Genomic DNA, 25,559 nt, shown 5'->3' with positions numbered 1-25,559 from the left:
TAGACGGTGACTCAGTGTTATAACTGACAAAAGACTTATTTTATTTCATGGATTAGCGTCTGTGTGCTTCTAGGAGATATTTGCATAGTGCAAATGAGCTGCGCACTCAGGATAAGTGCAGACAGGGGAGCAGCGGTGTTGTACCATAAGCGCAGAAGAGGTGGTGAAGCCTGATGGGTACAGGCAGAGAGGAAATGGCAGAGCCAGGCACGGTGTCATAAAGCAGATACATACAAGCCAGGGTCAGCACCCTCTTTTTGTGTGTGCAGCTGAGTATAGCATGAAAGGCAGAAAGTCTGGAGCAGGAAGGTTATGTTGAATTAAAGAAGGTGCATGGAGCATGGGAAATCCAAGTGGACATCCCTGTGTGGATGTTGAGACAGATGGGAATTTGTGAACAGCTATGGGGAAACTGTCTTGTAGAATAAGGAAGCTACTTGGTCCTGACTCAGTGAAGTGTTGTCAAGACATAGCTTTGGCTGTATCTTCATGTACGTACTATGCATCCAAAAGCTGACCATGGACCTGAAGTGCTTGTGGTACTTCTTGCTTTGGAGCATATTTGCGTTTTTTTTTTTTTTCCCAAAATGAAGCTGCAAGTGGTTATAGCTGTACACAACACCACATTTATGCTAATGGCTATAAAATTGCAACAAGCATAGCACACACTGTACAGGACTTTTTCTGATGTGCTTTTGCTTCTTCCTCGATCCCCTTTTTGTTTGTCATCATGTTACTGGAAGAAGAAATCTCTGCAGCACAATTTCTGTTTGCATCTACAATTGCACTGTGCAAGACAGCACAGTATGAGTGTTACCAGCAGCTTTTTTAAAAAAGATATACAGCATTATGAAGCAAATTAATGTTCGGTGCTTTTCATCTTTTCTACTGCAACAATCAAGGTTCTATTCAATGAGAAACAGCAGTAAAACCCATTTTGTAAAATGTCACTGGAATTCCTTGAGCCAAATGCTCATCCCCTTTGCACACAGGGACTATAAGGTTGTCTGTGTTTGAAGATTTCACTGGTGTTGTGTCGAAATGGAGAAGGTGGAGTGCAGTCTTGGGAGTGCTGTTTTTCTCCAGCAGGCTATATCAAATACAGCTTTTCTGTAATAATCTCTGTGACTATTATCAGTCAGAAAAAATTGAGCAGCTCTGATGATGACAGAGGACTCTTTTACCCTTAGACTCTCGGAATGTGAATACATTTCAGTAAAAGATAGTTTCAAGCAGCTGGAGGAGCTGAGACCGCACAGTGAGGCGACAGTGAAGAGTCACCAACCCCAGAGTGCAGCAGAGCAGCTTGGATTTCCCATGGCCACACTACTCGGCTGTCATGCAACCATGTGGCTGTAGCAGCCTTATTTCTAAGTGTGTGCTCTGCAACGTGCAGCATCTCAGAGGGACTGTCAAATGGCTCAGCCACCTCTGCATGGCAGTATGAGAGGAACCCATCAGAGCTGGGCGCAGAGTCAAGGGAAAGGTGAGCAGGAAGGGACAGGATGCCTTCCACCATCATAATGAGAAATAAAAATTAAAAGGATAATAAAATGCTGTCTCCAGGCAATTTACAATGTACTTTTAAAAACTGTAAGTCTTCTGATCACTGGCAGGATCCATCCATCCATCTTCCTAGGTCACTGTTGTACTGTTGCATGACATTACCTGGCCAAATTCAAAGTATTCTCATGCAGCCACATCCATTGGAAAAACCATTAGTAAACAAACATGGTCCACTCAGCCCTTCTGTCCTGGCAAGTACCTAGATGCTGCACTAATGCTTGCACAAGAGCTGCAGAGAAAGACAACATGATGTATTTTACTGCTCAGATTTAGTTTACAGGAAGAGATGGGACTTTGCTTTTCATTGATTTTGTTTTGGTTTATTAGCTAAAAATTGCTAGTACATGAAATGCTGAAGATCTTTAATATAAAGCACTAGCAGAAGTACCTATGGATCCTAAAACTGGCTCCAGGGCAGATCTTCAACAGTAAAAAGTAGTGGCTGTAGGGCTTTGCTTTGTTTTATCTCTTCTGCTCAAGGAAAAAAAAAAAAACAACAAAAAAACATCACTCTGAGAAAACATCTTCTAGGGTGAATCCATGTGTCCTTTCTCCTTGGGGCTCAGCAAACTGCCTTTGCAATGACCAAGCTCCTGAAACCCCAGGCAACTAATGCTTGATAGCAATTTTCATTTACTGGTGTTTCACAAACTCATGGACTTCCACTGACTGCAGAGAAGTTGTCCTTGACCTACCACTGTTTGAAAGAGATTGGATTCTATTTAGCTTGAATTTGTTGTCATATTTCTTGCTTAGATATTAATAAAACCTTAACTCTGCAACAAGAGGTTAACTGGAGTTCATTATCTTTTACAAGACCTGCTGTGAGCCTCAGCTAGGACTGCAGTGTCATTGCTCTGGATTAATCAGATTTGAAGATTAAAGTTGGGTTGAATTGAAATTTAATTTCTGCTCAGTGGAGATTGTTAATGGCATACTGAGAGCTGAAGTCGGGCCACTTATCACTGAAACGTGGGAGAAACAACTTCCTTGCAGGCACCGTGAAGCACTGCAAGCAGTGCATTGCAGAGGTTGGAGCTCACAGGATGCAGGAAAACAAACCAGAAAGCTTCAGTGTTCCACTTGTGTTAGAGAAAAAAAGATATGCTGTCATTCCTGTAAGGTTTACTGAACTTTGTAGAAGCTAGACATTGTGACATAGGCTTCCTCATTGTTTGGCGGCCTTATTTCACTGTTAGGCAGCATCTGGGACGTGGTGCCACCATGCAGGGGCTCTGGTCCAGGCTGGCTGGAAGGATGTGCCGGAGGAGCAGAGGAAAGGTTGAAATCATCATGGCACAGGGGCATCCTGTTGCTGTGGCACACCTCGTATGTGCTGGAGTCACCATCTCCTTCAGCGGCTGCAAACTGGCTTGTACCCAGGAGTCTGTGCAAGGCTTCTGCTGGCCAGATTTCTCCATAAGTCACAGAAAGGTTTAAGTTGCTTTTGTCTGTCATTGCAGGGATAATCTTCAGGTCTGATCTGTTCCTAAATTTTTCTGGAAGGTTTGTCTCTGGAGCAGTTGGTGACTGTAGAAAATATTCCAGTTCAGCTTTTGCTCGAATGCCATCCACTTTATGGATATGAACGTAACCAAAGCTCTCTGGGTTAAAGCTTATATCAAAATTCTGCATGGCAAAGGGAACAGCATGGTCAGTTAACAGTGCGTATTAGCCTAAAACAAAAGGTACTTTGATATTTAATTTTATTTTAGTAGTGTGTTTATTATTTCTTCAACTCTGAAGGTAACCTGGAGCAGGTTAAACAATAGGTTAGCAAAGAATAGAATATTGTGTGACTTGAAATCCTTTTCCATATTAATCTGTACGTAGCCACTGTCCTCCCACAAGCAGCACCACTGAAGAGTGCTTTATGCTGTATGCAGTGTGGTGGGAACTGGTGTTTCAGAGGCTTTTCTGAGCTGCACATCTATTTGCACACCTGCCACCTCACAGAAATGAGTGCCAACCCAGTCAGTTCCTTTCAGTTTTACCTTCCTTATTTAGCAGTGAAGGAAGTAAAAGTTTGCCACGACTTCCTGAAACACAATAGGAATCCTGTACAGGGGAGCATGGGGGTTAAGAGAGTCATCTTAGAGCTCCTGTTAAATATTATTATATTTAAAAATTAATATAAAACACTAGCAGAACTACATGTGGATCCTAAAACTGGCTCCAGAGCAGAACATGCTAATAATGTACCAACTGGAGAGAACTGTGTTGATGAGTTTCTTAGTGAAAAGAAAAAAAATGCACTAGGCACATACTTTTAAGGTTACTGCCTCACCTTATGGTTTGTAGTATTTGTCCATCTGGCTTTTATCTGGCAGGGCAGTTCATGTAGTGTCATACATGTATAGGAGCAACTCTGCTGGTTGTGTAAGGGTACATGGGCATTACCAGGGACATTTGCGAAGGGTCCTCATCCAGTCCCACAATGAGTTTCATAGAGTCACAGAAGTGTCTTGGTTGGAAAGGACCTCTGGAGTCTAACTGGTCCAACCTTTTGCCAGAAGCAGGACCTGGACTGGGTCATCCAGATCCTTATCACCCTGCTCTTGAACCCTTCCAGCAAAGAAGAACCTACCTTTTCTGTGGGCAGCCTACACAAATTTTAATTGTTCTCATGGAGAAAGATTTCTTTCTTATATCCAGATGAAGTTTGCACTGAAGCAATGTATACCCGTTGCTTCTAGTCCTGTTACCATGCATTGTTGTGGCAAGAGGACCTCTACCATCTCCCTATCTACACTTTAGGTATCGGAAGGCTGTAATTATTAGTCCTCACCCTGAGCTGAGCTTCCTTTTTTTCTATGAATAAACTCAATTCCTTCATCGTTTCTTCATATATCAAGTTCTCCAGCCCTCTTTGACTTCACACAAGTCAAAGCTCAGGCACTAGCTGAATTTTGTGTTATTTCCCTACACCTGATTAGCATCTGCCTGTGCAAATATGGGCTCTCTTCAGTGAAATGTAGAAGTAATTTCAGAATGATGTCTCAGATCCTCCAGCAACTGCACATACTATCTCTTGTGGGTGATAGGTTTGTTTGCAGTAGTCTATACTACAGTGAAAACAACAATGGAAGTACATACATTTTTTGGCTTCTTGCATAGCTGCTCCAATGTTTTTTTATGATCTGGAAGGTTTGGCCACACAGCAGGCTTGATCCTGAAGCATCAACAGTGAACAAAAAAGGTGTTCAACAGCAGCAAAAGAGGGATATGTTCATATTGCATCATTTATGCTAATTCTCACAAAGCCTTAGGGCTGAGTGTAATTACCCAGAAAAAAAACAGAGAAGTTTCAGAATAAAACAAAGATAGAAGAAAGAGAGTTATAAAGGTCACTGAATAGTCAGTGTTCTCTTGAGTGAACCAATTTTCACAGCTAAAGGAAAACACTTTACCAAGTACTGGAAAAGCAGCATACTGTGCTGGCAAAGAGCTCATTTGCATCTAGCTATGTTAAAAGGGTTTTTCCTACTGAAACCAATTTCTGAAAGTGAAAATAGTTGCAGTGGTTAAAGTGCGAATTTGCTGATACTTGCCTCTACATGTTTACCTACTTCAAAGATCTGCATATTGTGCCACTCTTTGGCTAGCTATCTGTGTTGCTGGTATCTGCATTGTAGTCGTCCCACAGGTCTCATTTTTACTGCCTCAGTTATCAAAGTTCTCATCTTGTGCTGCTGGAAACCTTCTGCTATGAAGCATCTAGAGAATATTGCCTGACTGACATTCAGTGTTGCAATGATGTATCTATAGGTGTAAATTAATATATTTTTGGGGTTAATTTTTTTTATTATTTTTTTTTAATGTGCCATATATGTGGGTATATATGCACATGCATAAATCCTTCTTTTTAAAACCGGAGTGTCTGTGTCCAGACAGTTTCACCTGTTTTTTCAGCACCTTAACAGATCTTCTAGTAGAGTTAAAGAACCGCGGGAGCTCAGCAACACTAAAAAGCAAGATATAAGATATATACAAATCTCAAGCCACATCTATCCTTGCAAATAAAACAGGACCAAGGGAGTGTTCCCTGGCAGATAAGTCCAGTGTCTAAAATGTTTAAATATTAAAATAGTTCTTGGCATTGTTTCATCAAGGCCAACTAGCACATTTCCAGGCAATCCCCGTGTCTAATTCAGGAGTCAGTACAAGCCAAGTGCTTTCCTCAAAGAGCAGCTTACATTCAGCCATCTCTCTGGATGTCAGTGGAGCTGGAAGCCACAGGCAAGCTGTTCTGAAAACCACACAACAGTCCTGGGCTTTCTGTCTTGCAAGGGGTTCATTTCCTTTGAACTTGGGATTTCTTTCACTTCAGATTCTGGTTTCACCAGGTTATCCATGTATGTGTTCATTGTCTTTAGTTTGTCATTAAATATTCCATATAAGCATATGCAGCCGGGTATTTTAAAACATATTTACAGCATTTACTGCTGTGTAGCTGATATATGAAGAAAACCCAAAACAAAGAACTGCCTGTGTAATGATTGTACCTCCAGTTCCACTTCTGCCATGGCTGCTTTGGTGGGGGATGTTTCACCATGTATATGAAAAAGTGGCTGACACAACCAAGCCCTTGCTGCAGAGAGCTCTGTGATGCTGCTTCTGAAAGTGCTGCAGAGCAAGCACTCTGCTGACTCAGGCTATGAAAGGGAAAGACACGATCTCCCTGATAGACTGTTTCCACATCTCTTGGGACTTTACTAAAATCTGCAGGCAGGCTGCTTTCTTATCTGGATTCGTAGTGACTTCAGCTCCCCAAAGGTCCCAGTGTTTCAAGCCCCAAACTGAAGTATGCTAAAAGCGGCAGGTCATCTTCTGCCTGCCAACACCCTCTCTTGTACTGTCCACTTCTACTCTTTGCCTGACTTTGTCTTAATATAGAAGTCGAGAGATGGAAAGAGCATACTCCTTAGTATCGCAAGAAAACAGGGAAGGTAATAAGACTGTCAGAACAGGATTGGCTTCCAATATTTTTTCTGATATAAGGGGACTTAGATTACCTGTTTTCCCAAAAAGATACGATCAGGACAATCGTGACAATGGACAGCATGAATCCCAGGATGGAAACTATAACCACAACCACACTGCTGTCTAAAGAAAAACAAAAAACATCAGCCAATACATATAAATGCCTCACTGTTAAGCAACAGTAACTTGCAATGTCTCTTCAGACAATGAATCAGGAATTAATGCCAAGCATTGCACCTGCGTCTCATTGGACTGTGTAGTGGTGCATTTCTCCTGCATTTCTGAACAAGGAAAGAGTAAGCTGCCAGACTATCAGACCTTGGCTGAGCTCCAGGCTGTCTTCCCAGGTTGGATTAAAGCAGCTCAAAGTGCTATCACCTCCATTGTGTTGAAGCTACCACTTGCCACATCCTTACAGCAGCACTGAAGTGTCTTCTAACACACATATTGGCAAAATGCCCCTGGGGACTGAAGGGACCCCAAGGACAAAGAGAATTATTCATGTTTACAAGTGCAATTATGAGATTTTATTGCTTATCGTATTTGTGATGAAAGTGCCATGTTCACACACAAGTCCAGGGCCTTGAAATGGGTTGTGTTTCACCACTCTTTGTGACTCAACTAAAATTCTCAGTGCAAGCTGGCGCTTCTTCCTGCATGCCAAGAGGCAGCAAGCAGGAATGAGTCAGACTTCACCTCCCTTTGCACCTCCCTCATGCCCTTGTGGCAGCATTTCATCTGATTGTATTGCTTATGAGTGAGATTTAATTACACATGGAGAGTGACCCCCACACAGACTGATACAGCTGCTCTCTGGGTCATCTCCTCTGGGTTGCCCAGTGCCTGTGAGGGCTGAGCCCTGCAGTGGCCACAGGCTCATCCCTCCCCATGCTCTTGACACTGCTGCTGCTGGGGCTGGCCAGGGAGCCAAGAGCCCCTAGCTCCCCTTTCTTCCAGATGGACCAAAGTGGTTTCTGCCCTTACAACTCCCTGTTGAGCGTTGCTCCCTCGTGGTTCTGAAAGTCTTCAAAGTGCTCCATTCGCTCCACGTTCCCTTAAAGTAGTCTCTGTTGGGTTGCGAACGTACTTTCACCTCATACGATGCATCATTTTCAAGGTTTTTCCCCAGTAATTTTACCTGAAGGTATGGTGACTCTATAGTCTAAACACACAAAAAAAAATCCAATTATTTTTCTGGAAGACACAGGCAAAGCATCTTTGATTTTCAGCAAAATGTGCAAGATCAGGTGCATTCCTGAAGTACTGTGCTACTTGCTCTGTCTCCATTATACTGCTGGTCATGGAGGCATCAGTGTAGCGTAACAGGGAGGTAGTCCAGACAGTACCAGGAGAAGAAATAAGCAGCGAGTAAAATCTCTTCAGAAAACAGCTGAAACTGTTAACCGTGCTCTGCTACTGCCAATACTGCAGTGGGACACACATGCTTCTCTGGCAAGGCTCAGAAGAGAGACGGGGAAAAGATATATTTGTATAGCATGAAAGGGCAACTTCTAAAAGAGCAGATACAGGAAAGAAGCTGAAAGAAGTGCAGCTCTTTATTTCAATTTATTTGGTTGCCTGAATCGTTCTCTTTTTCTAGCTACAGTTCTCCTGTGTTCCCTCCTTAAAAACCAGGTATAGTTCACGCTTTCAAACATTTGGACTTGTGTTTGCTCAGCTGCTCTTGTGACGGGGGACACAGAGGTCCCAGCAGGCAGGCAGCCCAAACCAGATCCAGATCACAGGGAGCTGCTGCCCTAAACACAGTCTGAGTGTGGGAGAGCTGCAGGGCTGCACATGAAGCTGAGAGAGGCTCAGTGGAAAAGGGACACAAAGAAACTGTTGCTAAGTAAGGAAAGGGGTCATACGGTTTACTGAGTGATGAGCACAGAAAGTGACAGCAAAACCACAACAGCAAAGAGCAAACCATCCAAACCTTAGGGTGGTTTGTCATATTATGTCTTCTCCTCCCACTGCAAAGCCTGAATGAATGGAACTTCATTAGACCAGAAAAGTGCTTGACAGACATGGGTGCTGCCAGTCTGGAATTGTTTTGACTGATGGATATTCCAAATGCCAAATATTGCACCTCTCCAAGTTTCCAGCTGGAGAACCATAGAAATGCAGATTTTTTACATAATGCCGGTATTTCTGATAATGTGCAATTTCAGAAATTAGTGTAAGCTCAACAATACATCATTACTTACCTGCCAAGTACCTTTTTCCTGACGATAGGCTATTTGGTGTATTAATTTGTCACTTAAGTATTTCTTCCGTGAGTGTGGTGTACTATAATGAATAAGATACTCATTTGCCTCCTTTTGGTATGTGATGTTTACATTGAATGGTACTTCAGGCTTAACTGCAAATGATAACAAGGATGTAACACGAATAAAACAATGTTATTATGAAATAAAGTGGTTTTAAAAAGTAGGGAAAAAAAAAAAATTCCATTCAAGTTACAGCACCTGCATGGCAACCTATCTTCAGTGAGCGCCGGCCTGAGCTGGGTGAGCCTCACACTGAGCCCCAGCTCATCCTTGCACCTTAGTCCTGAAAGGGGCTTGCTTTTGACCTGCTGGATCAGCAGTGTGACCAGCAGGGATAGTGCTTCCTAGGAACCTGACATTTAGTCTTGGATTGCAGTTCCTGAGCATGCCCACCCCTGTAGCACTGCCTGAAGACCTGCAATTCAGGCCATCCAGTCAGTGTCTGAGATGGAGACTGCATGGCAGAACTCATCACTGCTCTGAGAGGAAGGCACTAGCGAGCAAACTGGGTATGGGTACAGATGCTTGTAGCTGTCGGGGCAGTGGGACAAAGTATGACAGTGTTAGACGTAGAAAAGGGGCCTGTGGCCCTTACTATGTACCCAGCCATGACCTGTCTGCAGGATACTGTGTCAGATGACCATCTGTGCACGTACGAGTGGTATACAGATGGTATGTTTTGGACTTGACAGTCCAAAATGCAGTTCTCAGGACTCCCCAAGAGGTGTCTGAGCTGGATGTGCCTGAAGTCTGCAGGGATCTGTGTCTGTGTCACTGAGGCTTCGTGAACGTGCCGTGTAAAGTACATCAGCTGTCACAGGAAGAGAGAACCCACACCTCTCTCAGGAAAATACATACAACCAGAAATTGTGTCCACTCCTTCTGCAACCCCCATATGTTTAATCCTTTAAAGCAGAACCACAGTTTCCAGAGGAAAGACTGCCAGAGATAGCCATAAACTGAGAGGTAATTATTACAAAACTGTTGGACTGGGGCAGAATGTTTCATAAAAGAGGGATGTCACAGTGCCTACTGACAAAGGTAAAGCTATGTGGCACTAGAGCAGACCAGAGCTACCCTACATGGGCTTTTCTGCAGCCCCCAAATGAGACCAAATCTTAAGAAGGGTAAGTCCTAAGGAGACCCACTTCTTCAGATTTCCCTATTTCTTGGCTCAGGCAGGTCCCTGTCATGGCTTTGATGAGCCTATTCATGCTCTTTCACTGTCCCTTCTGTGCTGCAGGATGCCTGAGCACCTTGTTCAAACAACAGGCTCCACCAGGAAGCAAGGTGTGAAAAAATGAGATCTGACTGGGTTTAAACCATGACATGCAGTTTTAGTGTCCCTGTGCTGCTGAGCTGATGCTATACATGGGGCAGTCAGTCCTGAAACTGCATGTTCCCCAGTGAGACATGAACAAAATTTCCCTTCTTGACAGTTCATTCACACTCATGAGCAGCTGCTTCACCCATGTGCATTACTCAGACTATGTCCAGATTTGGGCAGAGTGTTACAATAAGCCAAAATTCAGCTGTATATTTTGAATAGAAGTTAATCATGCTTGGCTTTGAAGCAAGGGGAACACCACACTCTGACACACCCCAGTCGAAGTTCTGTGACTTGCTAGGACACTACTTTATACTGACTCTGTGCTATCCAGATTGATGCTTAGGCTTTCAGCTGTGCTACTTTTTTCCCCAGTAACACCTATATATTAAAAATGTCCAAAATGTTAAGTGTCTTACCAATGTCAGTTACCACCAGACTCCTGCAGACCCTTCTCTTCATTTCAGAGTCCATGCAAATGTATTTATTTGAGAGTATATCAGTGAATTGTAAGAAATACACATCTTCTTGTTTCTCCATGTTGAGGCACACAAAATTGCTGTCTTCTTTGGTACTGTTGACCAAAGTGACACAGCGTTAATTTCTTCTGTCTTACTATAACATAGTACGGGATGAAACCTCGTTACTCATTTCACAGTAACTGAAGCGAGATTCCATGTGAACTAAGAAAAAATGCCATGCAAAGAAGGGGTTTAAAAGATTGATAGTGTTTTTCCTCGTGGTCTTTGAGCACAATAATCAAATTACATGAGTCACAGAAAGAGTCGTGGAGCTCTCCAGGAAAACGCTGTTATGAAATTGGAGATGTATGTGTTAAAAAACTTTGCAACTGTAAAAATTTTCTTACTGCTGCTCTTGTTGAATACAGGGCAGTAGGTTTAGATGTCCATTGAAGATAAAGAGAAATTTCTTATTGACTGAAGTGGTAGCAAATACAGGGTCAACAGTCAGCCAGGCCATTAAGGACTCATATGTTATAGTTTCAAATTACATCTGTGTGTTCCTCCATCTGTGTGATACCCAAGGACTGTCACAAAATTTCAGTCAAAATCCAGAATGAATCTTATGAAAACAGGCAAATTCTAAGAAACTAGGTAGGAAAAAATTAATAGCAATTAGACTAGCACTATAAAAGAAATCCACATCTGATGCTGGTTGCTATGGATCTTTCAGTATCAGGAAAAACAGGCAAAGGGCAAAGCAGAAGTACACTAAAAAAACAAAACCTGACCTTCTTCACCTACGTGTATCAGTTTAAACATAAAGGTGGAAAAGAGTTTCAAGACCTCAACGAGAAGCGGAGACAACTGATGTGTTTGGTAACTGTTGGGTTTCTGTATACTCATTCTAGTGTGGTTTTTGCATGTCTGTGTGTGTGAAGACAATTGCTTAATTTTTGCTTACACTAGATAAAGGTATTTTCCCTGCAGGGGGATATCAGCCTTCTTGCCAAAGAATTTTCTGTGGAAAGGATCTGCTTCTTCAAAAGACAATTTTATTTTCCATTTGGTAAAGCAAGGTTTAGCATTTTTTAAATATCATTTAATTTAAAGAAAAAGTGTTCTCAGTTCATGCTAGGCTACATCCACAATTAGAGCTGTTCCAGAGCAACAAAGGCAAGATCAGGACTATTGGAGATGTTATAATGCCCTTTACAGACCCTTCCAGCTGTTTTCTTTCCTTACTAGGGAGCTATGTTCTGTTTCACTAAACTCCTCTTCTTTGCTGAACATGGTATTCAAACTTCATAAAACAGTCTTAAACAAAATCTTGTCTGGCTTTGCTGCTCCTGCTCCCCAGAATATGGCAACATGACACAGTGGTGCATGATGAAATCCCTCCGCAAGTCCTGAAGGAGCTGGCGAATTAAGTTGCTAAGCCACTGTCCACCATATTTGAGAAATCATGGCAGTCAGGTGAAGTTCCCAATGACTGGAAAAAGGGAAATATAACCCCCATTTTCAAGAAGGGGAAAATGGATGACCCAGGGAACTACAGAGCAGTCAGTCTCACCTCTGTGGCTGGCAAAATCTTGGAGCAGATTCTCCTGGAAGGCATGCTAAGGCACATGAAAAACAGCAAGGTGTTTGGTGACAGCCAGCATGGCTTCACTAAGGGGAAATCCTGCCTGACCAATTTAGGGGCCTTCTATGATGGGGCTACAGAAATGATGGACAGGGGTAGAGCAGTTGATGTCATCTACCTGGACATGTGTAAAGTGTTCGACACTGTCCCACAGAACATCCTTGTCTCTAAATAGGAGAGACATCAATTTGATGGATGGACCACTCGGTGGATAAAGAACTGGCTGGATGGCCGCACACAAAGAGTTGTGGTCAATGGCTCAATGTCCAGCTGGAGACCAGTAACGAGTGGTGTCCCTCAGGGATCGGTGTTGGGGCCGGTCTTGTTTAACATCTTTGTCGCTGACATGGACAGTGGGATTGAGTGCGCCCTCAGCAAGTTTGCTGATGACACCAAGCTCTGTGGTTCGGTTGATACCCTGGAGGGAAGGAATGCCATCCAGAGGGACCTCAACACGCTTGTGAGGTGGGCTGATGCCAACCTCATGAAGTTTAACCATGGCAAGTGCAAGGTCCTACACCTGGGTCGGAGCAATCCCAGGCACAGCTACAGGTTGGGCAGAGAAGAGATTCAGAGCAGCCCTGTGGAGAAGGACTTGGGGGTGCTGCTTGATGGGGGTGCTGCTTGATGAGAAAATGAACACGAGCCAGCTCCATTCAATGTGTGCTTGCAGCCCAGAAAGCCAAGCGTATCCTGGGCTGCATCAAAAGGGGCATGACCAGCAGGTCGAAGGAGGTGATCCTGCCCCTCTACTCTGCTCTTGTGAGACCTCACTTGGAGTATTGTGTGCAGTTCTGGTGTCCTCAACAGAAAAAGGACATGGAACTGTTGGAAAAAGTCCAGAGGAGGGCCACGAGGATGATCAGGGGACTGGAGCACCTCCCGTATGGAGACTGGCTGAGAAAGTTGGGGCTGTTCAGCCTGGAGAAGTGAAGCTGCGTGGAGACCTCATAGCAGCCTTCCAGTACCTGAAGGGGGTCTGTAAGAATGCTGGGGAGGGACTCCTCATTAAGGACTGTAGTGATAGGAGAAGGGGTAACAGGTTCAAACTTAAACAGGGGAAGTTTAGATTGGATCTAGGGAGGAAATTCTTTCCTGTTAGGGTGGTGAGGCACTGGAATGGGTTTCCCAGGGAAGTTGTGAATGCTCCATCCCTGGCAGTGCTCAAGGCCAGGTTGGACAGAGCCTTGGGTGGCATGGTTTAATGTGAGGTGTCCCTGCCCATGGCAGGGGGGCTGGAACTTGATGATCTTAAGGTCCTTTCCCACCCTAACTATTCTATGATTCTATAGCATATCGTTTCCTAGAAATTCACCGAAGTATGGACTAACAGCACTTACCATAGGGCCAGGGTATAGTTAGTGTTGTGAGGAAGCAGCTCGGTAAAATTGCAGGTCAGGCTGCTATAGGAATCCTTAAATTCCAGTTGGCTGAAGCATTCAATGTCTAAATGGTCTGGTTCATCATCTCCGAAAGTCCCTAAAGAGAGATTAGCAGGCTATTACAGACGCAAATCCATGAGTGTATTTGATTTGAAGCATCATTGTATAGGGGGTTGCCTCCTTATCTGATAGCCTGAAAGTAAGAGTATCAACCTACCTGTTTTATAAAAAAGCAAAGCTTTTTAGAAATGAAATCAAAAGCTACTTGGCCATTTCAAGGTTGCTTTCCCTGCCTGCCAGTGAAGCCCATATACTTACCACATGCAAAGGTACATTCTGCATCATCAGTCTGTGAACTACAAAAACCCACACTGTTGCAGATTGCTAGGTCAGATGAGACACCCCATGTCTGTTCTTTTTCATTAACCATAGACAAAAAGGGGTGTTGATATCAACATGGAAACCTCTGTGGAAGAGTCCCAACACAAGATGAAAACAGAGAATATACACTGTCTGCTCTGCAGTTCAATTCCTCCTAAGTTTGAGACAGTGAGAGGGGAATTCTTGTTTTAAAAGTTATGGACAAACTTCATACCGAGTGTCATGATTTAAACCCAGCTGGTAACTCAGTACCATGCAGCCACTTGTTCACTCCCTAGCAGGATGGGGAGGAGAATCGAAAGAATGTAAACCCCATGGATTGAGATAAGAACAGTTTAATAATTGTAAAATACAGTGATAATAGAGATAATGCCAACGATAACAATACTGATAACACTAATATGGAACAACAACAAAAAAGATAAGTGAAAGTTCAGAAACCACAAGCAATGCACAGTATAATTGCTCTCCACCTGCTGACCTATACCCAGCCCCACCTGAGCAGTGGGTAACTCCCCACAGTTTATGTATTGACTGGCATGACATGCTGTGCTATGGAATACCCTTTTGGATAGCTCAGGACATCTGTCCCTGCTGTGCTTTCTCTGGCTTCCTGCACTCCCCCTTGCTGGCAGAGCATGAGAGACTGAAAAGTCCTTGATCAGGGTAAGTGCTACTGAGCAACAACTAAAACATCAGTGTGTTGTCAACCTTATACCCAGGCTAAAGCAAAAACACAGCATAGCACCAGCTACTAAGAAGAAAATTAACTCTGTTATAGCTGAAAACAGGACACCAACATATAAGCAGGACCTACTCCATTTGAAAATCATCTCAGAACTTCCTCAAAGAGGTTTCACTATTAGGAAACACAAACTGCTGCTACCCTTGGGCATGCTAAGGGGTGCAAGACATGTTCACAATGTCCATTGAAAAGCAGCATATTCAAGTCAAGGACTGAAACACTCTGGAAATAAATGGAACAGAAACATGCACTGGGGGATGTACTCTGCACACTAACTTCTAGAAGTGCCTGGGGCTGGTGCTCAAGGCTAACAAATAAACAATAAAGAAAAAGAACAAGTGAAACACAGAAGTTGGAGAAGTATCTCTTATTCAGACTCCGTAGGCAGAGCTTTTATGCAAACTGCAGTGATTACTGTTTTACTTTGTATAGTAAATCTTTATTTCTTCAAGAAAGTGACTCTTGTTTCCAAAAAGACAGTATTTTCTTTCTCTGCCTGTCTCTCTTTTTATGTGTCCTCTAGCACATCTTTTTCATATATCTCAAGATTTTTTAAATAGAATAACAAAAATAAATAGCAATCTCTCATTTATTTTTTTAATGGAGTTTGGGAGAAGTATCTTAATGAGGTGTTTATAGGGTTTGGTTTATTTTTGTGGGTATGAGAATTGGTCATATGAACAATAAGAATGAGAAAAGCAAGGGCCAGTTTCAACTGGAGTTATTTGTATAGGAATTTCAGCTTAAGAAAGCCTGAAAGCACATCAGACACCTTGTAGCTCCAAAGCAGCAGACCCACAGCTGAGGATGCGCTCTCAGCATCTGCCGTTGCTGCATCGCCATCAGGACCAGCCACATCAAAGATGGCCAAAACTGCCCAAGGAGCATCCTCCTGCCCGTGCTGCGATGGACTGGCCTTTCACTGGGTTACTGAGAAGACTGGAAAATGACATGGGTGGTTTTAGGAAGTCAAGAGTGTCATGATGCAAGTTGAAGATGTCCCTGCTCATTGAAGGGAGGTTGGACTAGATGATCTTTGAAGGTCCCTTCCAACTCAAACTCTTCTATGATTCTAAGTAAGCCCCATTTTGATTCTATTGCAAAGTTTTCTGAAATGTCACAAATTTGGGCTCAGGAGGGAAAGATCAGACTTTCTGCCAGAATGCGTGGCTTCCTGCAATTTGCTTTGGTGACTAATAACATAATCATCATTTGACTAAAAGCAAATGTCTCAAGTCCTACACTTGGCAGGTATGAGGTCAGTGAACCTAAGACTGACGCTTTCGAGAGGAGTCCTCTCTGGCAGAAATTGCCAGTTCAACTTCATTTCATGAATCTCACCCACAGTAGCTGAGCTGGTCATGGATTCACAGCAGGGAGAAAGCAGGAGATTTATTTTTATTGCTTTAAAATGTAAGTCAAGAGCATCACTCCACGTGTTCACTATCAGCAGTGGTTCCTCTTGGCCTTGGAGCTCAGATGCATTTGGAGTTGGGCTTTGAGTAAAAGGAGAAATTCGTAAGTTTGACAGGAATGCAGAGAAAAATGGAAAAGCAGCCCAGGCAGGGGCTAGGAGAGGTGCTGCTGCCATCACCAGCTGTGGTGGGCAGCAGGAAGGATGAGAGCATCTGATGCTGCACTGGTCCAGTGCCCGCAGGCAGAGCTCTCCCCCAAGCTAAGATTTAGTGTCCATTTGCCAGCATGAGCAACTGGTGCAAAGAAGCAACATTCTTGCCTTCTCTCAGCGGTTCTGGTGGGTCTGTCCCCAAGGGACCCCAGCTCTCCCTGAAGAGCAACAGAATGCAGCGTCTTCCAACAGTGCTGCTGTTTTGGGGGGATGTGTGCAGCACAGATATGAACACAGCAGGTGCTGTACAAAGCCTCTCTATTTGAATGTTGCATTCAAAAGAGAGGCACAGAAGTCAGTGAAACTCTAGAACAAGCCCTGCAGCAGTTTCACACAGGTGAGAGTCTTGATCAACACAGCCCTGAGCCACCTGGGCAGAAATAAAAGAACAGAAATGTATATTACATAAAGTTACATATTTGTGGTGAAAGTGTGTGCATATATGTATACATATATTCAAAATCAAGGGAATAACAAGTAAGCTGACATGAATATGCAAAAAAATGGAAAACCCCGCATATTTTTTACACATAAATACACTCAAATCTCACATGCACAGGTATGACACATTTTATGCCTCTCTAAGACTTTTCCTGTGACTACCAGGAGACTGGCTTATTTATACTCATAGGTACCTCATGGCAACGTTAAACTTGCGAGTTACAATTTCTTGGTGCTGCCTGTAAATGCAGACTACATATACCAGATATTGCATAAACACACACACTGATGATCATCATATTAATAAATGGCATATAAAAAGAAACTCTTTCAACTGTCCACTACTGCTTCATTGAAAAATGGCAGAAAGCATAGAATCATAGAATGGTTTGGGTTGAAAAGGACCTTAAGATCATCTAGTTCCAACCCCTGCCATAGGGAGGGATGCCTCACACTAGGCCATGTTGCCCAAGGCTCTGTCCACACTGCCAGGGACGGGGAATTTACCACTTCTTTGGGTAATCTCTTTCAGTGCCTCACCACCCTCACAGTAAAGAACTTCTCTACTAGGATGACTGTAAAACAAAAAAGAAAAAGGTTTTGTCTTGCAGTTCAGCCACTTGCGGCTGGTTTAACCAGCATAGTGCACCCTTGGTGCTGCACTGAAAGGAAAGCTTACTTTACCTCTTTGACACTGAACTTTTACATTGTGATTACGTGGTTCCTTATTCATGGAAATAACATCCTAAACATAAAATATGTGATAATTAACCCTTGTGAATAGTGTTAAGTAAGCAATTTGAAATGCTTTTTCTGGTATGGTTCCTCCGTGGGCAGACTGCAATTTTTTTGTCTGATGTAAATATGCATACAGTCTTAGTTGCACTTCTTCCCTAAACCTCACCATGCATGAATGTGTTTGCTATGTAAACTGTTTCCATGATTGCAGTATGACTCACACTACTAAGGATATTTTTTCACAATTAAAATCTACAGGATTATATTTTTTTCCTTGAGAACCCCAGACCAGGCAGAGCCCTGAGCCTGGCTGGCCTGAAATCAGGGCAGGGCTTCAGAGGGGTGATTCTAGGAAGACAGAACTCCTCTCATAGCTACAGCCATGGAAGGCGCTTTGCAGAAACGGTTGTCTCTTTGGTCTAGATAGCACACGTCAGGATGGTTCAAATCACAGCAGGAATCTCATGAGCCTTTCCCAAGAGAAGAATGTTAGCACAGGATATAGACATTCTTCAGCTTTAAGCTCTGAAGCCACTGGGAATAACAGCAATGCGTGAAAACAAAGGCACTGCGAAGCACTTGCAGGATTATTGATGGAATTTCCACTCAGTGAAGTGACTGTCTCTATGAACAAAGTAATGCAAAATATTTACTGCTGATCTGGTGCAAGAAGAACTCATTTCAATCAGAACAGTTTTGATGAGTGTTGGACAAGCCATGCAAATCTGTGTAGGAAGACCACTGAAGCCAGCTGTCCTGCCCCTGAGACCCCACAGTAGGATGCCTCCTTCACCCTCTGCCCATTCGCTTCTGCACCTCCACCTCCATGGCTGCACTTCCTCAGCTCTGCTTGTAGCTCTCTTAAGGCTTTGGGGATCTCCACCTCATCTGCTGGGCTGGGAGCAGGTGCTCAGAAAAGAGGAGGAGATGAAGGCAAGTTCTGCTATGAGCTTTCCCCTCATCTGTCCATAAGAGGGGTGAACTCATGCCTGCATTGGCAGGCGGCACTTTGCCAGGAGACAGTGTGAGTCAGAGAGGCAAAGAGTGAAAGCCAAACATTCATAAAGAGTGATTTTACACTGTATTGTTTAATTTGTTGTCCAAACCCATGAGGCTTATAAGGAAATCATAAAGGCTTCTAATTGTTTAGTGGGGATTTTCTGAATCTATTTTTCTTTAATTCTAAGCAAATTATGGCTTACTGGAAGCTAGTGACAAAACAAGGAAAGGTCCGATCATATAGGGTTTTGAGAAACCCTGAAGATTTCAGTTACACCAACAATAAATCACTAGCATTGACCATTCACCAGGATAGCTGCTTGACAGAGCTGGCTCTAAACAGCTGCAGACTTCATAAATAAAAAGCAAACAGGAAAAAAAGGTTGTTAGTTGCAGTTCTGAGCCACTCCATTTTCTTCTAACTAAAAACATATGCATATCCTATCTAAGAAAATATATGCATGTTTATACGTATGTGTGCATACATATGTGTTATAATACATGGCATATATGGGAAAATGAGATTCTCTGTCTGTGAGGTAGCATAGGAACACAACCACTATCATCCTAAAAACCAAAATCCCCAAATCTCTTTTGCTCCTAAAACCATCAGTAACTGAGAGACTGCCAATGTCCTTCAGATGCAGTGCAATAAGCTCTGTCACTATTGTTTGGTTTGTATGAGACAATTAAGAGTGTAACAGATCTGGGACTTCATATGCAAATCCAAATTTTAATGTCCCTTTTGAGAAAAGGAACAGCAGACTTCAATAGTGGGTTTATTGCTTCTCTTTCTGTTTTGATGCAGTTAAATAATTTTTACTTCTCTGAGATAATGAAATCTGCAATAAGCCTAAATTTAAAGTGTTGAATTAATTTATAATTGAGTAAGGTATGAATGCTCTTAGTGATGGGCTGTGAGAACCCACTGGTTGAGTTGCTGCTTCAGCCATATTACAAGGGAGACTGGGACGATCTGCCAGTTATACCTGATGCAGCTGCTTAAAGAAAAAGGGGAAAAGTTTAGCTTTTGAAGTGTAAGAGTTTGGGCCAAGTTTGAGGCACATTAAAACATTTTCTTTGGAGGAAACTAAACTGCCATGAGAGGTGAAGCCAGAACCTCACCCCTCTCTGATGAGAGATCAGAGTGAGCATGGACTCCAGAAGGGTGAAGCAGGTACTTGTTCACAGGCGTAATTCCTCACATAAACACTAGATACAATGAGAAAGGATTAACAGGTCTGACCTTGCATACCCTCTGTATACAGCTACAATTTTAATTTCATATGAATATAGGTGTTACAAGGACAGCAAACTCAGGAATTAAATTAAATAGATATCCTCCAGCTCCACATCTGCCTCAGGTACGAGCACTAAAATCAAGAGTCTGAATGCTGAAACACTGCACATTTAGTCAAGCAGATGCATTTTTGATCTATTAACTCAGGTTTTCCAGGATCATACACAAGTGGAAAGATGAAGATGAAATGACTCACCATCACCATCTGCTGAAGTGCAACCACTTTCCCCAAAAGTGGTGTGAAGAAGCAGGGCAAAAATGCTCAATACTGCACTTGTCTGTGTCATCCTGAGCGCGCAGCATGTGTGCAGTACGTGTGTGTGTGAAACCCAGGCTTGGTTACTTTATACTAGATGCAGAACAAGCCCATTGCCTGATAAAGAGACCTCAGTCAAGGGGAAATGTAAACATGCCGACAAGGATGACTAGTGGCAGAGCAGGAAGCCACAGGAGTGGTATGAAGACACTTGCAGAGCTTTTACTTTGAAACCTGCTTTCCCCTTCAAAACTAAGGACCTTCTGTGTCAGGCTTATGGACTTACTGGGCAAAATCTGACCAAGTCCAGTGGGTGGGGAGCATGTTTCATGGACACCGCTCCTGGCCTGGCTAGTGGCATTTTTCCTGCTGATTTTCCTGAGAGCGCGGTTTAGTCTTCTTGTCCACTTCCTCTCAACGGAGTAACTGGGTCCAAGGGAGAGAAATTTTCCAGATATGAAACATTAAGAGTGATTGTTGTTTGTTATTATTTAAGTGTTCACATCCAAAGGAGCGTGGCCAGCAGGTCAAGGGAGGTGATTCTGCTGCTCTACTTTGCTCTCATTAGAGCCCACTTGAAGTCCTGTATATAGTTCTGGAGCCCTCAACCTGGAGAGGATATGGACCCGTTGGAGTGGGTCCAGAGGAGGGCCACAAAAATGATCAGAGAGATAAAGCACCTCTCCTATGAGGAAAGGATGAGATAGTTGGGGTTGTTCAACCCAGTGAAGAGAAGGCTCTGGGGAGACTCTCTTGTGGCCTTCCAGTATATAAAGGGCATTTATAAGAAATATGGAGAGAGGTGTTTTAGCAGGACCTGTAGCAACAGAATAAGGTGCAACGGTTTCAAACTGACAGAGGGTAGATTTAGATTAGACACAGAGAAGAAGTTTTTGATGACGGCGGTAGTGAGGCACTGGCACAGGTTGCCCCGTGAAGCTGTGGCTGCCCCATCCCTCAAAGCGTTCAAGCCCAGTTTGGACGGGGCTTTGAGCAAGCTGCTCTAGTGGAAGGTGTCCCTGCCCACACAGGGAGGCTGGAACTAGATGATCTTCAAAGGTCCCTTCCAACCCGAACTGTGCTGTGATTCTGTGAAGTCCCACATAAGGCAATGATGACCTAGAAAAGCTGATTTAAAAGATTAATTCTGCAAAACCTAGCTCCTCAGAACAAAGCAGTTACATCTCACATTTTTTCAGGCTTTGGACAAAACAGAGCCAGAATGTGGAGGATAAAAAGAGGTGTTAAATATTTCCTTCACACACTCTCTGTGGCTGTATACACCAACGCATGCTAGAGCGTGATGGAGGGCTATGTACACAGCTGACTGATGTGGCTAGCTACAAATGAGCTGAAGACTTGAAAGGGAAGAGCAAGCTCTGGCACAACGCTGGCTGCACCAAAAAAGCTTTTTGTCAGAGGCATAAAGGAAACTGACGGCAAAGTTGGTAAAAATGGCCAAGAAAACAGAAAAAATAATCAGACTCACTATGGAAGCGACATCAGTTTTTCATTTGCAAGGAAGTAATTTAAACTGCTCCAGTGCCAAAATGGTGAGAGCTCAGCTGTAGTGTCTAGAAAACTGCCTTCCTTGCCAGGACATCAGAGACTGTCCTCCAGTGTCACTTGCTGCCCTGAGTAGGGAGCAGCAGGCTCCCCTGCCCTGTTTTAATGGGAAGAAATGACCCTCATTCCGCAAGAACTCAGTATGGGTGACTAAAGGTAGGTATCTCCCACACATGCGTTGAGTCCCTCCTTGTGATAGGAACCTGACACTCCCCACCAAAGTGTTCCCTGAAGGTGCACTAAGCCTAGATAGACATAGAAAAAATAGGTTTGGATTCAATGGTAAATGTGTAGGCATTTACAGTGGATGTCAGAGCTTTTCATTATTTGCTCTCACCTAGCCAGCTGAGAGCATGAATCATTTCATCCTAACAAAGACATTCAAAAGATGCAATCTAAACCCCTGAATATACTCATCTCTCTCCACTGAGTTTAGAAAGAGACCAATGTGAGGTGGGTTCTAGATGTCTGCTACAATACCTCTCACCTGCAAACTGGAGAGGGACCTGCGAGGCCACAGTGACCACCCATGCAAAGCAGAGCAGGAGATGGACTTGGGCCCAAGGAACTTCTGAGGGTGGAAGCATCGTAGCCTGACTGACCCTCACTAAAGAGGGGGACTTGACTTACAGAATTATTTGGATCACTGTCCCATTCACAAGGTATCCCTTCAGTAAGTACCCTCTTTCTGAGGACTGAGACAGCTAGTGGGACTTTAGGAGTCCTCATGTCACCCCCCTCCATTTTCCTATGATTAACCCAAGTTCATTGAAGACAAACTTGAATCAATGAGATGGGGTCCTGGTGAATTCACCATCTCTAAGGCCTCCCTATGGCTTTCTTCAGCAAAAGTATTTTAGCACCTGGCTTAATAATATTAAACACTGTAGAAACACTCAGGCTATTTTCTACCTCATTTTCAGCCATAAATATCAATAAAGAGGGGTTCTCCTGTGCAAACTGGTTGCTATCTGGAAATGATACCTTCTGACTTTAAATTTGTCTTGTTTATAATTGAGTGGGCTATCACTTTGATCTTTCTTTTTTTTCTTTTTTTTTCTTTTTTCCTGTTTCAGCTGTAGCAAACTAAAAGTAAAAGACTTTTCAGACATAATATTTTGGTTGAACCTGAACAATCTTATTACCAAAGCTATGCTCCTCAGGGGATTTCCATGTTATCATAGCTGCATTTTGTCTGGGTGGGGAAACAAGGGACCACAATGAACAGAAAAAAAAATAGAATAGAGAAAAACTCTGAACCAAAAGTACATTTTGTTTTACTTCTGGGTCTCTGCTTCTGAAGCTGTTTGATTTCTAAAAGATATTTGAGTCCATCTGTCTCACCTTACTGCCTTTCTCTAATGCCCTGGAGACAGGAAAGCAAATTTGTGAGTCTCAATCTTAGGACAGCTGAGTACCCAGGAGAAGCTTAAACAGGACTGGATTACTTTTCATTGCAATAAATTTATACTGCTTCTGCCTCCTAATTCAGAGTTCCCCAGAAAAAAGAGAAAAAAACCCACTTAAACCAGATCAGATTCTCTATGGTCCAGCAAAAACATACCTGTGCTTTCTTGGTCTGCCAGCCCTCTTTGGGTGCCAGCACTTAGCTTCTGAGTCACCCTTTTTGGCCATCAACAACATCAAGATTACAACTACTATGACTGAGGAAAGCAATTTTTTCTGTGCCCCATGGTTCACAAGTATGTGCTGTCCATGTGGTGCATCAGCTCCTCAGCACTTCCTGCTCCACACGATCCAGTGCTTTCTTGTGTTATCACTTTTGTTTCAGCTATTACAGGTGACTAACCAAGAACACTTCTTGTGTTTTAGGAGCTCAGTTGGTGTGTCCTGGTCAGAAACTGTGGGTAAAACCGTGGCCCATCTTGGGACTGTGAAGGAACTTTTCTCATGTTGAGATTTGGCAGGAGCTGTTGGGCTTCTGTGGCATGGGGTTTCCTCGGTTTCTTGGGATATCAATAAATTATCACAGAACAAGGGTGGCTGTCCTTTTGCCTGACCTAACCCGACCCACCCTACCCTACTCCTCAAACATGTGGGGAGCTGGAAGAGAGGATGGCACAATTTCCCATCCCTTTTTATGGGCCATGGATGCTGATTCAAGATGGCTTTTAACACCTATTAAGGTCCATAGTCTTTCAATATAATTAATTTGTGCATAACTTTAACATGTATGCATCTGAATCTCATTAAAGCTTCAAGAAAAAAATACCCTAAACATCCTTTTAAAAAAACCTCCCATAGGACGTTTCTTTAGGTTATTGCCAGAAAGACAAACTTTGGGATTTGTGCAGCTCTGAAACAGAGTTTCTGAAACTCAATAAACAGTTGAAATTGAGCTGTTAATACCCATATTTGTAAGTTGCAGATCTGTGCATAAGACTAAACAAAATGGTTATCATCATGGTTAGCATTGCTTATTATTGTTGTTGTTAGCAAAGAGTTTGGTAAATGCAACTAATGAACCAGAACTCGTTGGAACATCTGTTACATATATACTCAAACAGACTTAATTGTTAGATTTTTACCTTTTTTACCAGATATGCTGAGAAGCAGAAATCTTCTGGCTAGCTTCAGCTATGAGAAAGATGACTTCTACATAAAGAAAAAGGATTCAGAATGGTCTTTTTTGATGCTTCCTGACATTTGTCTCTCTGACCTTCTTTGAAAACTTGGTTCCATACCAGAATGTATCTTCTGGGTTTTTTTTTTACACCAGCAGCATATTAATGAAGAGACCTGAGGGAAAAACACAGGGAAGTTAGAAAAACATTGCTGGGTGAAGGGTAAAGCAGGAGGGACTTTGGTCAGGTGTACAAATATTACAAGATCAGAACCCAAATCTACAGGACAGGCTAAAAATGCATTGGTTTTGTTTTGTTTGGTTTTGCTTTTTCCTAAGTAACGAATACAGCAACAACAGTAACAAGAAGAGTCGTATTAAGAGTCATATATAAAACGTGTGGGGGTTTATTTTTGCTTGCTAGTTTCTAAGCCTTTAGGGTGCTCAGGATAATATTTTCAGCTATTCTCTACAATAACCTGAGTTAAAGCATAGTTCAAGAAATGAAAGCTTATATTGCTTTCATGTTATTTTTATTTTAGGTCTTAGAGAAACATTAGTTACTGCGAAACATATTACTCACTTATGAGATTTGGCAGGAGAGCTCCTGCCATGAGCCTACTGCATTTGCTCAACGACATTTTTTCAAACAGAATGGTGGACCAAACCCCTGCCATATTGGTGACAATTAATTTTGTGAATGTATTGTAATTCTGCAAAATACTCCAATCTGCAACTTTTAAATTAGATATATTTGGATTTTCTTTCTTTTTGATGAGTTTGGTTTCCTTTAGTTTAAAAATGTGAATTACTAAAATCTGATTTGGTTTCAGCTCAGTACATTCTTTAAGAATCTGCCCATGACAGCTGTGGCTGCTCTTGGATATTTGATATTTCGTGTTCCCACATGCAGACCCAAATCCAGAAAAAAAAAAAAAAAGCTAAGGGAACATAGTAGGCTCCATTCCAATGTATGACTAGTCCGTGACAGAAACCTGGAAGTCTCAGATGAAAAGCAAGCATAGACCTCAGCAAACAGGACAAAGGGAATGAGTGCACAGAGGCAACACGACAACATGTCACGGTAAAATGGAACAGATGGACAGAAACTATCTTGAGGGAATTGAGGGTGAGAAAGAGTGAGAGGAGCCTGACATAGTGATTGTAATCCTTGCATGTCCTGTGGCTGTGGGGCTCCTCCACTGTCTGATAAGTAGGATTGAGTGAGGAAAGAAGGGAGGAAAGGTGCTGGCTTGAGGGTGGTAGCACTCCCTTACTTCTCCCCTTC

General features: G+C 42.9%; 1 protein-coding gene across 1 annotated transcript; it reads right to left on the bottom strand.

Moving 5' to 3' along the window:
• Positions 1 to 17: 17 nt before the first annotated feature.
• On the bottom strand, positions 18 to 20,337 carry IL7R (interleukin 7 receptor). Its single transcript, XM_062612930.1, has 8 exons — positions 20,062 to 20,337; positions 13,593 to 13,731; positions 10,566 to 10,720; positions 8,757 to 8,911; positions 7,534 to 7,711; positions 6,582 to 6,672; positions 4,663 to 4,738; positions 18 to 3,195 (listed from the first exon to the last, which is right to left on the bottom strand). The coding sequence occupies exons 1-8, from the start codon at positions 20,150 to 20,152 to the stop codon at positions 2,692 to 2,694; spliced, it is 1,389 nt and encodes a 462-aa protein (XP_062468914.1). The 5' UTR covers positions 20,153 to 20,337; the 3' UTR covers positions 18 to 2,691.
• Between the last annotated feature and the right edge of the window lie 5,222 nt (positions 20,338 to 25,559).

Source organism: Pezoporus occidentalis, unplaced genomic scaffold (genome assembly GCF_034315485.1).
Source record: "Pezoporus occidentalis ecotype Australia unplaced genomic scaffold, CSIRO_AGI_Poc_V1 ctg162, whole genome shotgun sequence".
NCBI lineage: Eukaryota > Metazoa > Chordata > Aves > Psittaciformes > Psittacidae > Pezoporus > Pezoporus occidentalis.
Note: the sequence above shows the minus strand (reverse complement) of the source record. Positions and strands in the feature narration are given on the sequence as shown.